This window comes from Bubalus kerabau, chromosome 1, assembly GCF_029407905.1.
Source record: "Bubalus kerabau isolate K-KA32 ecotype Philippines breed swamp buffalo chromosome 1, PCC_UOA_SB_1v2, whole genome shotgun sequence".
NCBI lineage: Eukaryota > Metazoa > Chordata > Mammalia > Artiodactyla > Bovidae > Bubalus > Bubalus kerabau.
In genome coordinates, this window is record NC_073624.1 from 264,436,521 (window position 1) to 264,452,811 (window position 16,291).

Genomic DNA, 16,291 nt, shown 5'->3' on the forward strand with positions numbered 1-16,291 from the left:
CAGGATCAAACCTGCATCTCTTAGAACTCGTGCACTGGCAAGCAGGTTCTTTACTGCTAGCACCACTTGGGAAGCCCTTAGAATCTGTTAAATGCCTATAAAAATCTAAAGCAAATATTGTAGCTGAAATTATAAATGCTTTCTATCTGAGGCAGAGAATAAGACCAGTATGTTCCCTTATCACCACTTCTGTTTAACACTGTATTTGAGACTCTAAATAGTGCAATGAGTCAAGAAAAATTTTAACTTAAAATTATTAGAAAGAAAAAGTAAAAATTATTCACAAAGGAAATATTGGTATATACAGAAAACCCAAAACTATTTCAAAAGAATAAGTTAGCAAGGCTGTTAGAAGGTCAAAATATAAAAATCAACTGTATTTCTATGATCTTTTTAAAATTTTAAAACATTGCTGAGAGAAATTTAGAACTTAAGTAATAAGGACTATAACAGCTCAGCTGGTAAAGAATCCACCTGCAATACAGGAGACCTGGCTTCGATCCCTAGGTTGGGAAGATCCCCTGGAGAAGGAAATGGCAACCCACTCTAGTATTCTTGCCTGGAGTATCCCATGGACAGAAGAGCCTGGCAGGCTACAAGAATCAGCAACTAAACCACCACCCCCATAACACATTTATGAATAGAGAAACTCAATAGTAATACTTTGTTAATTTTCCCAAATTAAACTATAGATTAATTTAAACTAAAAATTTATTATTTATTATTTATTTATTTAAACTATAGATCGTAATTCCGATCTAGACCTCAGTTGGACTTTTGTTTGGCGGGGAGAGTAAGGGTAACTGACAATTCACAGGTAAATGCAAAAGACCTAAAATGGTTGAGATAAACTTGAAGGAAAACAAAAATGGAGGTCTTAATGTTTGGAGGTCCTAATATTTCCTCCACACATCAAAACAAACTATAAAGCTATAAGCAATAATAAACAAATAGATCAATGAAAAAGGAGAAAAAGAATAAAGAGCCCTAAAAACCACACATACCCAGTCACCTGATTTATAACAAAAGCATCATGACAATTCAGTGGAGGACATAATGGTCTTTTCGAAGGATGGTACTAGAACAATTACACATCCATACAGGAAAAAAATGAACCTTGACCCTACAACACTCACAAAAATTAATCCAGGATGGATCATAGACCTGTATATGAAAGACAGAACAACAGTTTCTAAAGAAAAACAGAAAAAAATCTTCACAAACTAAAGTAGAACACCCTGGTAAAACATTAACCATTAAAAAATAATAAATTGGACTTCACTGAGATTAAGAACTACTCATCAAAAAATAACATTACGAAAATATTTGCAATAAAGATATCCAAAAATGTGCTTGTAGCCAGAAAATATAATGAATTTCAACAATTCAGCAAGATAACAGGCCATTAAAAACTACAGTAAAGAAATGGTACTTTAAAAATAAGATATTCAAAGATCCAATAAACATATGAAAAGTGCTCAACAGCATTTTTCATTAGGTAAATTCCACTTAGCTGTCAGGGCTTCCCTGGTAACTCAGCTGGGAAGAATCCACTTGCAATGCAGGAGACCCTGGTTCAATTCCTGGGTCAGGAAGAACCACTGGAGAAGGGATAGGCTACCCACTCCAGTATTCTTGGGCTTCCCTGGTGGCTCAGATGGTAAAGAATCCACCTGGAATGCAGGAGATCTGGGTTTGATCCCTGGGTTGGGAAGATGCCCTGGAGGAGGGCATGGCAACGCACTCCAGGATTCTTGCCTGGAGAATCCCCGTAGACAGAGGAGCCTGGCGGACTACCATCCCTAGGGTCACAAAGAGTCGGACACAACCGAGCGACTAACCACACAAATTCCACTTAAAACCACTATATGATACTATTTATTTCCTACATATCCACTGAAAAGGGAAAATAATAATCACCATCTAGCAATATCAGCAATTGGAAGGCTTATAATTTGCAGGTGGAAACATAAATTGACAACCCATTTTAAAAAAACACTGGACAGGATCTACTAAAGTGAACACATTTTCACTAGGAAAAGAAAAAGCAAAAGTGCTAGCAGCTCAGTCGTCTGACTCTCTGCAATCCCTTGGACTACAGCCTGCCGGGCTTCTCTGTTCATGAAATTATCACCCAACAAAAGGCATATCCCAGCAGCGTTATAACAGCCAAAACCTGGAAACCCAGTTACCTTTGAACAACACGGATGTAACTTACAGTCAGCCTCTGTACTCATGGTTGCAAGGACTGAACCAACCACGGACTACTGAAAAATAGCCATGTATAACTGGACTCATGCAGTTCAGACCCATGCTGTTCAAGGGTCAACTGTAATCCAAATGTCTATCAACAGTAAAAGGGATATCTTACAGTATATTATTCATAAAAATAAGTGAAAAAAAAACTATGGCTACATGAAACAACTAAATGAACTTCATGGACATGATGTTGAATGAAAGTAACCACATACAAAAAGATATTCCATATATATCAAGTTTAAAAACAGGCAAAATTAGACAGAAGTGATATAAGTCATAATAGTGGTTCTGCCGCCTTCTTTTTTTGACACAGGGGGAGTCACAAAGGGAGAGGCATGGGGGAAGCCACTAGGTTGCAGGAAGTCACAGAAATTATGATGCCCAAAGATGACAGAGGGCCAAACAGGATAGCAGGTCAGATCTTAAATGGTTTGCAGTTATGGAGAAGTGGTAGCTAGGAGACCATGAACTGGAACTACTTCAATATGGAACAGAAACCTCATCTGAGGTTTCAATTTTGTTTGGATCTAGCACAGGAGATAGTGGAGGACAGATAAGCCTGGTGTGCTACAGTCCATGGGGTTGCAAGGAGTCGGACACACCTTAGTGACTGAACAACAAAGCACAGACTCTGAAGACAGCAGTTCATGAGCCATTAGATGTAATAGTTATAGGGAGAGTTTGGCCATGGAATGTGGCATATTCTATATAGCAGACATAGAAGTCTAATAGTGTGGAGGTGAACAGTATGTAAAGTAAGGACTGTACTTAAAACTAATTAGTGATCTTCAGCATGATCCTATTTCAACAATGTACCACTGCTTATATGGTACTTCCATTAAACTGCTGAACAGTGAATATTTACTGATAATTTTTTAAAAGACTTCTACAGTAATTATATTATCTAAAATTCCTCTCTCATGTTTCAGATGAAGACTCTGGAGCTGAAGTGGGTGTACCTGGACTAAAATCACATAACCAGCTAGTAGTATATTCAAGTTGAAAACTTTTTGTTAGCAATTTGTGTTAATACCAGCAACCATGTCCAATCTTTCGGCAGTAGAATACACTTAAATGACGACTCTGCAGATGCAGTTACACACCTGGCCTTCATGCAAGGTACACCAATTCCAAAATGGTAGTATGACTGAGGTGCCTATTCAGTAGGGATGTGGGCAGAATTTTTTTCTAGAATCCTATTAATTCTTATTGCCTTTTATGGTTTCCTGCAGGGGCTTTGTATGTACAGGATTTAATGGCCAGTTAGAAATACCCAACCTTAATTCCAACGTGTCTTCAGTCCTGTACTGCTAGAGAAAAAGGCTAACACCATGTTTATCAAAGTGAAAGTGAAGTCACTCAGTCCTGTCCAACTCCTTGCGACCCCATGGACTGTAGCCTATCAGGCTCCTCTGTCCATGGGATTTTTCCAGGCAAGAGTACTGGAGTAGGGTGCCATTTCCCTCTCCAGGGGACTTCCCGACCCAGGGATTGAAACTGGGTCTCCCACATTGTAGGCAGATGCTTTACCGTCTGAGCCACCAGGGATACATTTATCACGTCTTGCAATATTCCTTTTTTCCCTAAAATCATACACAATTGTGAAACTAACACATTTCAGTGCCAGATTAATTCAGAAACCAAGACAATTTGCCTTCAATTGTCAACAGAAGAAAACATCAGAGCATCTTAAGATATAACCTGACACTTGCTTAATATTCCACTATATCTAAAGCTAAGTTCTTTCAAACCTTGGTGAGGTAAAATATTTTAAAAGTATAAAGGTAAGGTATAAAGTAGTGGCAGTGAATTCTAACAAATAATATATGATTCTCTGTCCTTATCTTTAGTTTATCCTGACAATCATTCTTTCTAGAATTAATTTATATGGGCTTCCCTGGTGGCTCAGCAGTAAAGAAGCTACATGCCAGTGCAGGAGATGTTGGTTTGATCCCTGGGTAGGGAAGATCCCACAGAGAAGGAAATAGCAACCTACTGCAGTATTCTTGCCTGGGAAATCCCACGTACAGAGGAGACTGGCAGGATACAGTTCATGGGGTCACAAAAGGGTTGGGTACACTTAGCAACTAAACAACAGAGGAGGCCACTAGGTTGCAGGAACTACTCTATACCTTGATATGTGTGTGTTCAGTCACTAAGCTGTGTCAATTCTTTGTGACCCTACTGACCGTAGCCTGCCTGGCTCCTCTGTCCATGGGATTTCCCAGGCAAGAATACTAGAGTGAGTTGTCATTTCCTTCTCCAGGGATATTCCCAACCCAGGAATCAAACCTGAGTCTCCTGTGTCTCCTGCATTGGCAGATTCTTTACCACTGAGCCACCTGGGAAATCCCTACATCTTGATGTAAGCAATGGTTAAAAGTACTTACATATATAGTAAGATTTTTACATTCTATTCTTTGTGAATTATATCATGGTATAAAAGAAAACACATATGCTATCTCTTAAGACTTTATTTACTGCATAATTTATCCTTTAATTTTTCCCTTTTAGTTTGACAAAGTGCTTTTCCCCTTGATAAAGAACATGAGATCATCAATATCCAGTTGACCTTAGAATTAAAGTATGTTAAGTCTCATATGGCAAATTTACTCTGAGAGGGGGATAAAAGCACCATCCTTCTTCAAGGATTAGAGTAAAAAGGAAGCTTAATGTGTGTAATCCAACTATTTTACACCATTAGATAATCTTTTTAAACAGGACATCAAAACATTCATAGAACAAAAGATCAAATGAAGAACTGTAGTAAAACAAACTTCTGTAAAACCTGTGTCAAAAAGTCCCCTAGATACTGTCTCAGGGCACAGAAAGAACTGTAACAAGTTGAGCAATATATATGCTTTTTGTATTTTAGTATCAATAAGAATAAAGTAGGTAGTGATCATTATGTACTTGTCATTGTGGTAAGCAGAGCCAGCTAAAAGGGCTGACAGCTTAGGGATTCAGGCATCAATCCTGAAAATAACTATTTCTGAAGGCACCGAAAACCCATTAGAATCTTAGATACAGGTTACCTGTAAAGGAGCTAAGGAAAAGCTACACACATCGCCTCTAAAGGGAGAGTTAAGCACCACTACGGCAAGCTTATTATGTTTGTAACACTTAGCTCTCTTACATCAACTCCTTATAAAAGACATTATTTTCAACACTGTTTTAAATGGAAAGGTTTATAACCAGCGATTTTAAACGCTTTAAAGCCATGCAGCAGCAGATCCTTAATGAATAATCAACTTCTTTAGTTTCTCTAACTATTGTGGTTAATGAGAGATATTAACCACATATTAACTACTGTGTGAAAACGAGAGACACAGTGGGTTTTAAGGCAAGACAAAAGCGGGGCACACTCTTGACCTCACTGAACATCACAGAGCATTTTTTTTATAATAGTTTTGCTTAAATTTTTATTATTTATTTATTTTTTTTTTTAACTTTACAATATTGTATTGGTTTTGCCATACATCAACATGAATCTGCCATGGGTGTACACATGTTCCCAATCCTGAACCCCTCCTCCCACCTCCCTCCCCATACCATCCCTCTGGGTCATCCCAGTGCACCAGCCCCAGGACTCACATAACAAAAGAGAAAATTTACCTGCCAAGCGGGAACAGAGGTTGAGTTGGACATGACTGTTTTTTGCAGCTCTTCAAGTACAGTGTCTGGGAGAGGTTTTCGTGACTCCAGGAGTGGTTTACATTGAACTTGTCTCAAGAGTAAGATAATAGCTGGTTGATCAGGGTTACTTTTTAAATTCTAAAAATCAAACCCCAAACAGAAATTCGTGAAACAGGTTCTGAAATGTTTAATGTAAAAGGCAATTAAGCTATTATCCATACTGGAAAAAAAAAAAACCAACCTGAATTTAACCTTTTCTTATTAAAAAATAACAGCAAAAGTAAAAAAAGAACACTGATCATCTTGGGAATATCAAACTCTATACTTAAATAAACTCTAAAATCAGTAATACTACTACTGTAGTTTATAAATTGTCACTCTTAGATTTAGTACGTTCCTTTGATGGTTTATTCTTAGGTGATAGCCTGAAAAATTTAGAGTCTGCATATAAATAGCTGAACTAAGAAAATATAAAATTAACAGTGAAGGCTAGTATTACCCCTTATTTGGAAGAAACTGTGTTATGTAAGAGGGGCTTCCCTGGTGACTCAGAAGTAAAGAGTCCGCCTGCAATGCCAGAGATTCAGGAGACACGTGTTTGATCCCTGGGTCAGAAACGTCCCCTGGAGGAGGGCATGGCAACCTACTCCAGTATTCTTGCCTGGAGAATCCCATGGACAGAGAAGCCTGGAGGGCTATAGTCCATAGGGTTGCAAAGAGTTGGACATGACTGAAGCAACTGAGCATATGCATACTATGTAAGAAGGAAAGAGCTATAATTTTTTTCCTTTCTCAACATCTTAATAAAGATACACATTGTCCTTCCTCCAGGCACAGACTTCTTATACATATTTCCCTAAGCCATTTATTTATACCTTAAAACACATACATAGACATAAAAGTATTGTATGTATGTGTATATATATATATATATTTATAAATGTATATGTTGTTTATATGTATATATGTATTATAATTATTATACAATATGTATATGTATATGTATGTAATATATATGTAACATATGTAATATATATCCGCAATATACACATACAAGAAGTTAAGGCTAGTTCTCCAAGCAAATCCTTCCACTATTGTTTTAGACATATCTTTCTTTATTGTCTGTCTCTCAATAACCTAATTCTTTATCTTCTATTAGGTCATAGTTCTAAATGTCCTTATTTCTGAAAGGTATGTGATTGCTTTCTTCTAAGTAAGAGATTGGAACCTTAAAATGATGAGGAAAGGTTCATAAAAGTAACCCTTACTCTGTCAGAGAGAGTAAGAAGCAACTGCCAATTTACGCTCACTTAACATTCACTGTATTATACTGAACTGTCCTGAACCTAGATGGAATTTCTTAAATAAAAGAGAATGTATGATTCTGCTTTTCAGAGAATTCAAGGACCAAAGGGATCTTCAAAGATCCATTCCTCTTTCTCTGTAAAATTCATAGTGATCTTTCAAAAAACATTTCTAGAAAAACAACACAATCTCCCGGGTAAGTATTTATGGAAAAAAAAAAAAAAGGTGTTTTCAGGAAAAGTGATGTCTAAAACTCTCCTTATTCATTAAGTTATTTCTGAGTAGGTTTATAAAACTGATTTGTTCATTCAATAAATATTTATTGAGCCTCTACTATGGGTCAGGCAAAGTCTAAGAATTTACTCACAGAGACTACAATCCAGGTAGGTAAAAACTGATTACTCAATAATTTCAGTCACCCACTTAACAGTCCCCATGATTCTATATGGTTCAGAATTTTGGGGAAATGCAGGGATGCTGGAAAACATAGCATTCTAAAGAGAGTAACTAGAAATCAAAGGAAAATACTACTTCCATAAGAAATACCCCAAATAAATTCAACTTTGAGTCTCAAGAGTCAGACACATGTGAGCTTAAACAGCAAGTCTGTCAATTTCTACCTGTGAACTCTTATACAAATTAGTTACACTCTTTAAGCCTTAGTTTTCTCTTTTGTATAAATGGGGATAATAATAAATACCTAAATCACAGGATTGTTGTGAAGGTCAAATACAAACTGCTAAATGTATTAACTAGCCTACAGTAAGTACTCAGTTAATACTCGGTATTATCTTCATCATCATCACCACCACTATCACAACCAAATGCTCTCTAAATAATGTGCACTCTATTTTTGAAGTTATTTTCCAAGTAGGATAAGAATTCATGAGTCTCGATTCCATAAAAATACCTTTGTACAGAGGGCTTCAGCTTCGGATATTCTTCCTGTGTCTATTAGACCAGTGACAGCTTGAGAGAGAGACCACCTTTCAAGAGACTGGTTGTAATTTTCAAAGAATTCTTTGTCTTTAACTACAATAAAACAAGTCAATGTTAAAACTTTTTTCTGCAGTTTATAATGTGTTCTCTGAGAAGTAATTAGTTATTAAGTATGACAATTAAACTTACCATGCAATACAACTTTTACACATACCACTGGAATATCACAGACTATCTCAACATGAGACAGGTTTCTGAAAAGTTTCATAGTAGGAATATTTGTGGCTGAATAACTTAAGACTTTTTATATTTGTGACTTACATTAAAAAAAAATCAGTCTCCAGTAAAACTGAAAATAATTCAATGAAAAAAGTAAAGATTTATTGCAATATAATTGACATATGATAAACTGTACATATTCAAACTATAAATCTGATAACTTTTAACATAAGCATCTATCTATGAACTATCACGACTATCAAGATAATAAATGCATCCACCATCATGAATAGCTTGCTCTTACTCCTTGGTAATCCTTCCTGTCCCCAACCCGCCTCTCCTCTTTCCCTCTGTCCCCAGCACTCATTATTTTCTCTCACAATAGGTCAGTTTGTATTACTTGAATTTCATATAAATGAAATCATAAAGTATAAACTCTTTGGCATGTTTTATAGCATTTAATATGGTAAATTTTACATTCATTTTCAAATATTAAAGCAACCTTGCATTCCTAGAATAAATCCCACTTGATCATGATATACTACTATCTTTTTTGTGTGTTACTGGATTTGAATTGTGAAAGTTTTGTTATAAATGTCTGCATCTGTAGTTTTTGTAGTTTGCTTGTAATGCCTTTCTCTAGTTTTGGTATTCAGCAGAAGTTAGGAAATGTCACTACCTTTTCAATTTTCTGGAAGAGTTGTATAGAGCTGGTATTATTTTTTACTTCAGTGTTTGGTAGAATTCTATCTGGCCCTGGAGGTTTCTATATAAGAAGATTTTTAACTATAAATTCAGTCTCTTTGATAGATATAAAGCTATTCAGTTTATTTCTTCTTAAGTGAGCTGTCTTTTAAAGAATTTATCCATTTCATCAGCATTGCCAAATTTAGGGGCATAAAATTGTTCTTAAGATTCTCTTATGAGCCTTTTTGGGCTTCCCTTGTGGCTCAGTTGGTAAAAGAATCCACCTGCAATGCGGGAGACCTGGGTTCAACCCCTGGGTTGGCAAGATCCCCTGGAGAAGGGAAAGGCCACCCACTCCAGTATTCTGGCCTGGAGAATTCCGTGGACTACAGTCCATGGGGTTGCAAAGAGTCAGACACAACTGAGCCACTTTCACTTTCACTATGAGCCTTTTAATAGCTATAGAGATGTATCCTCTCTCATTCCTGACAATTTTTTCCTGATGCTTGGCTAGAGATTTATCAATTTCATTGATCTCAAAGAACTAGGTTTTGCTTTCGTTGATTTTCTGTTTTCTATTTCACAGATCTCTACTCTTTATTTTCTTTTATTCTGCTTACTTTGGTTTAATTTCCCTTTCTAGTTTCTACTTTCTCAAGGGAGAAGTTGAGATCATCAATTTGAGGCCCTTCTTATTTCCTGATGTAGACACTTAGTGCTAAAATTTTCTTATAAGCAGTACTTGAGTAGCGTCACAGGATTTTATATATTGATTTTTCACTTTCATTCAGTTCAAAATACTTTCTAATTTCCCTCCTGCTTCATTCTTTGACCTGGATTATTTGAAAGTCTATTAAAACTTTTTTTTTTTTTGTGATTCAATATTTGCAAAACTTATATTTGATAAGTGATTTCAATGTAAAACATACAGAGGAAGTCTTTATACTCAATACAAGAAAAAAGCCTACTTAAAGTTTTGATGAACTATCTGACACATTTGACAAAACAGAATACACAAATAAACACATGAAAAAATAGTAAGTATAGCTAAATTTTTGAATATTTGAGAATTTTCCAGATTTATTGTTATTGATTCTTAAATTAATTCAACTGTATTAAGATAACATACTCTGTATGATTTTAATTTTTAAAATTTATTTAGATTTGCTTAATGGCTCATAATATGATATAGTGGTGAAAGTTTCTCAGTCATGTCTGACTCTTTGCAAACCCATGGACTACTATACAGTCCCTGGAATTCTCCAGGCCAGAATACTGGAGTGGGTAACCATTTCCTTCTCCAGGGGATCTTCCCAACCCAGGGATCGAAACTAGGTCTCCAGCATTGCAGGCGGATTCTTTATTGGCTGAGCCACCAGGGAAGCCCCCATAATATGATATACATAGGCAAACAGTCTGTGTATACTTGACAAAAAAACACCTTCTGCTATTGTTAGGAGTACCTTCCTATAAATGACAACTGGGTCAAGCTGGTTGATATTGTTCAAGCTTTTACTGTATCTTTACTAATTTCCTATCCAATTTTTCTATCAATTATCAAGACTGTTAAATCTCTGTAATTATGAATTTGTTGATCTCTCTTTTCAGTTCTTCAAGTTTCAGTTCCATAAGTATATTTTTCCATAATTTTTCATTTTTCCTATCTATTTTATTGGGAAAAACCACATGGATTTTATGTGTTTTGAAGGTTTGTTACTTGGTGCCTAAACTGTCCTCTTGATAAACTGATTCCAATGTGAAATGTCCCTCCTTATTACTGGAAATATTCTTTGCTCTGAAACCTTAATTTGTTTGAAATTTTTCTTTTCTTAAATATTTATTTACTTACCTGGCTGCGTTGGGTCTTAGTTGTGGCACTCCAGCTTTCTTCTGATTAGTACTGGCATAGTGTACCTTTTCAGTTCAGTCACTCAGTTGTGTCCAACTCTTTGCAACCCCATGAATTGCACCACGCCAGGCCTCCCTGTCTATCACCAACTCCCGGAGTTCACCCAAACTCATGTCCATCGAGTCGGTGATGCCATTCAGCCATCTCATCCTCTGTTGTCCCCTTCTCCTCCTGCCCCGAATCCCTCCCAGCAACAGGGTCTTTTCCAATGAGTCAACTCTTCGCATGAGGTGGCCAAAGTATTGGAGTTTCAGCCTCAGCATCAGTCCTTCCAATGAACACCCAGGACTGGTCTCCTTTAGGATGGACTGGTTGGATCTCCTTGCAGTCCAAAGGACTTGCAAGAGTCTTTTACCATTCTCTAATTTGCTAGATCATTTTTGTCTTTTTTAAAATCTTTTTTTAAATAGATATATAGCTGATTTACAATGTTTAAGGTATACAAAGAAGTGATTCAGTTATACATATCTACATATGTGTGTGTATATACACACACATGTATATATATATAAAACATATATATTCTTTTTCAGATTCTTTTCCATTATAGGTTATTACAAGTTATTAAAGGGCTTCCCTGGTGGCTCAGTGGTAAAGAATCTGCCTGCGATGCAGAAGATGCAGGAGACCCACATTCAATCCCTGGGTGGGAAAGATCCCCCAGAGGAGGGCATGGCAACCTACTTCAGTATTCTTGCCTGGAGAATCCCATGGACAGAGGAGCTTGGTGGGCTACAGTCCATAGGGTCGCAAAAGGTCAGACACGACTGAAATGACTAAGCACACATGCACAAGACATTAAATATAGCTCACCTGTGTTATAAGGCAGGTCCTTGTTTACCTATTTTATACAAGGCAGGTGCTTGTTGTTTATCTATTTTATAGATATTTTATAGATAGCATGAGATTACTTTTGTCTTAAAATATAGGTCTATATTTTGCTATGTTTCCTTTAAGCAGTAAAAGCTCTTGCTTTTTTATCCAACCTGTTAATCTGCCTTTTAACTGGGGTACTTAGAGCATTTATACATAACTTGATTATTGATTTGGTTGGGTTTAAATAGAGAAAAACAACAGAATGGAAAGACTAGAGATCTCTTCAAGAAAATTAGAGATACCAAGGGAACATTTCATGCAAAGATGGGCTTGATAAAGGACAGAAATGGTATGGACCTAACAGAAGCAGAAGATATTAAGAAGAGGTGGCAAGAATACACAGAAGAACTGTACAAAAAAGATCTTCACGACCCAGATAATCACGATGGTGTGATCACTGACCTAGAGCCAGACATCCTGGAATGTGAAGTCAAGTGGGCCTTAGAAAACATCACTACGAACAAAGCTAGTGGAGGTGATGGAATTCCAGTTGAGCTATTTCAAATCCTGAAAGATGAGGCTATGAAAGTGCTGCACTCAATATGCCAGCAAATTTGGAAAACTCAGCAGTGGCCACAGGACTGGAAAAGGTCACTTTTCATTCCAATCCCAAAGAAAGGCAATGCCAAAGAATGCTCAAACAGCTGCACAATTGCACTCATTTCACATGCTAGTAAAGTAATGCTTAAAATTCTCCAAGCCAGGCTTCAGCAATACGTGAACCGTGAATTTCCTGATGTTCAAGCTGGTTTTAGAAAAGGCAGAGGAACCAGAGATCAAATTGCCAACATCCGCTGGATCATCGAAAAAGCAAGAGAGTTCCAGAAAAACATCTATTTCTGCTTTATTGACTATGCCAAAGCCTTTGACTGTGTGGATCACAATAAACTGGAAAATTCTGAAAGAGATGGGAATTCCAGACCACCTGACATGCCTCTTGAGAAATCTGTATGCAGGTCAAGAAGCAACAGTTAGAACTGGACATGGAACAACAGACGGTTCCAAATAGGAAAAGGAGTACGTCAAGGCTGTACATTGTCACCCTGCTTATTTAACTTATATGCAGAGTACATCTTGAGGAACACTGGGCTGGAGGGAGCACAAGCTGGAATCAAGATTGCTGGGAGAAATATCAATAACCTCAGATATGCAGATGACACCACCCTTATGGCAGAGAGTGAAGAGGAACTGAAAAGCCTCTTGATGAAGGTGAAAGTGGAAAGTGAAAAAGTTGGCTTAAAGCTCAACATTCAGAAAACGAAGATCACGGCATCTGGTCCCATCACTTCATGGGAAATAGATGGGGAAACAGTGGAAACAGTGTCAGACTTTATTTTTTTGGGCTCCAAAGTCACTACAGATGGTGACTGCAGCCATGAAATTAAAAGACGCTTACTCCTTGGAAGGAAAGGTATGACCAACCTAGATAGCATATTGAAAAGCAGAGACATTACTTTGCCAACAAAGGTCCGTCTAGTCAAAGCTATGGTTTTTCCTGCGGTCATATATGGATGTGAGAGTTGGACTGTGAAGAAGGCTGAGCGCCGAAGAATTGATGCTTTTGAACTGTGGTGTTGGAGAAGACTCTTGAGAGTCCCTTGGACTGCAAGGAGATCCAACCAGTCCATTCTGAAGGAGATCAGCCCTGGGATTTCTTTGGAAGGAATGATGCTAAAGCTGAAACTCCAGTACTTTGGCCACCTCATGCGAAGAGTTGACTCATTGGAAAAGACCCTGATGCTGGGAGGCATTGGGGGCAGGAGGAGAAAGGGACGACAGAGGATGAGATGGCTGGATGGCATCACTGACTCGATGGACGTGAGTTTGAGTAAACTCCGGGAGTTGGTGATGGACAGGGAGGCTTGGCGTGCTGCAATTCACGGGGTCGCAAAGAGTCAGACATGACTGAGCAACTGAACTGAACTGAACTCTATTGTGCTGTTGTTCTCTCTTTATTCAATGTTCTCTTTTCTTCCTTTCTTGGATTATTTTTTATACCCCATTTTTTTCTACTTCAGTGGCTTATTGCAAACTTATAACTATTTTTTTAGTATCTACTTTAAAGTTTAGAGTATTTATCGTCAACCTGTCACCATCTAACTTTAAGTACACTTGGCCCTCTGTATCTGTAGATATGGAACCCACGGACAAGCAGAGTCAACTATTATACATCATTTTATATAAGAGTTGTGCATCAGTGGATTTTGATATCTGAGGGAGGTCACAGAACAAATCCCCCTGAATACTTACAGATGACTGTAATATTTTACCACTTGTAGTATAAAACCTTTACAAAAAATACTTCCATTTTCTCCTCCTGGCCTCTGTGCTATTGTCGTATGTGCTTTAAACAGCTAATTACATGTTAAAGAGATTTCTACTTTGTGTCTTTTGTCGATCTGTTTCTATTGATTGATTTTCCTCCTCATCATGGGTGGTATTTTTCCACTTGTTTGCATGCTTATCAAGTCTTATCTGGATACCAGACATTGTGAATTTTACCTTGCTGAATGCTGGATAGTTCTGTTCCTATAATGTTCTTAAGCTTTGTTCTGAATGCAGATAAACTCCTTAAAAATGATTTGACCATTTTGTCTTGTTTTTAAGCTTTGTTAGATGAGAATATAATAGCCTTTCATGCATGGCTAATTCTGCCTAATAGCTTTTGGCAATATCCTTCTGAATACTTTATCTTGAATATATCATGTATTAAATGCTTTTTCAAACTTACTTGAAGCAGAAACAGCAGATAACAGTGCCAAGTATAAATCCATCCTCTTTGGCTGAGTGCTGCTCACTACAGCCAGTGTATCATCAGCATGACAAGCTGCCATCAGCCCAGCCCAGACAGCAGGATCACCTAGACATAAGAAATACAATTAGGAGGCTTGTCGATATCAACATGCTGCTGAAAAACTACCAAAACTGAAAGTAAGAGTTTATAAACACCAAAAAATAAAATAAAAAAATGTTATCTACAGAAAAGTTCTATTTTCTTAAAGAAAAACTAACTCATAAGACACAATACTATATCCATCCTTCAAGATTTGCCGTTTTTTCCAAACACATCAGAGGATAAGAAATATCCTATTAAACTCTTCTTCCACTGCTGGTTACATGAGCAGTGCCTAGAGTACTATGCTGTTGTGGAAGGTTAATTACAGTCACATTCACTGAATTCCAAGGACAAGTCTCAGTTGTGTTCATCACTCTGTCCCTATACTAAAGGCTCAGTCATAGGAAAAGCAAGGTAACAATTTCTCAGTTCTTAAGAAAAGTTTGAAGCAAAGGAAAACCTCAAGACAACTCCATTTTACCTATGTTCTAACAGCCAAACATGAAAGTCACTTTATCATTCCAAGTGAAGCAATTTTGATTATATATCCCTTCATTTATTTGATCTTTTTTTCCTTCCTTCACACCTTGATAGTGGTGAGTTGAGAGGTAATAAAAGAGATTATGAGTACAGACTCTTTTCAAGAGTTAATTGTGAAATAGAAAGCTGAACTCGGATTTAGAATTTAGGTTTTTTTATTTGCTTGGTCTTGTATTTCACAAATAATATTTTACAGGTTAATATTTTCAGTCCGTTTGCCCTTAAAGAAAAAACGGATAATTTTAAAATCCTACAAGAGGTTCCAGTTAACAGCACAGTCATTTAAACATACTCCTTAGCTCTAGATTTTAATTTTTTCTTATCTAACTGCCCCATCCAACATATACCGTCTATCAAATGTCTGAAGTAGATCTATTTCATTTATAGATTATACAAGAATCATTAGAAATGTTATGAAGACCAAAAATTTTTACAAAAAATTAAGTACTTATCTTGATATTACAAAACAGTTTCTGCCCGGATAATGACTGCTACTACTAAGTCACTTCAGTGGTGTCCGACTCTGTGCGACCCCATAGACGGCAGCCCACCAGGCTCCCCACCCATGGGATTCTCCAGGCAAGAACACTGGAGTGGGTTGCCATTTCCTTCCCCAATGCATGAAAGTGAAGATAATGACTAGCTTATTTTAAATATCATAGAACATCAAATCCAGAATAAGAAAATGGGGACCATATCCAAGAATTTATGAAGCGATCTGAATACTATATAATGAAAGGCACATGACTGAGTCTTAGGCCTGTGGTTTTACGTCTAACAATGCCACTAATTAACTGTGCAGCTACCTTCCCTTTGGAACACACACTTTTATAAAACAAGGCATCTAAATTAAATGACAGTTCAGGTGCCCTGAGGTGTAATATTCTGTAATTTCAACTGAAGTGGATTCAATTTCTATATTTCTAAGATTAAATGAACAACTCATTTAAGGCTCTTAGGGTACTGTATAGTTTAGATTTTGGGGGGAGGGATAGACATTAGCTGGAAGCAATTTCTCTTGCCATAAATAGTTCAGAAGAATTGTTGTTTTCTCATCTAGAAATAACCAGCAACTCAAATTCCTT

At 37.0% G+C, this 16,291-nt stretch overlaps 1 protein-coding gene across 5 annotated transcripts in view; it reads right to left on the reverse strand.

The window, feature by feature from the left end:
* Positions 1-16,291, reverse strand: part of SKIC3 (SKI3 subunit of superkiller complex) — a 129,855-nt gene that overhangs the window by 16,398 nt on the left and 97,166 nt on the right. For all 5 annotated transcript variants that reach the window (XM_055565100.1, XM_055565075.1, XM_055565065.1 and 2 more), the window contains 3 exons: positions 14,562-14,690; positions 8,111-8,232; positions 5,875-6,033 (listed from right to left, as the gene is read on the reverse strand). In XM_055565100.1, coding sequence (XP_055421075.1) covers positions 5,875-6,033; positions 8,111-8,232; positions 14,562-14,690 — 410 coding nt within the window. The remainder of the gene's footprint in view (positions 1-5,874; positions 6,034-8,110; positions 8,233-14,561; positions 14,691-16,291) is intronic.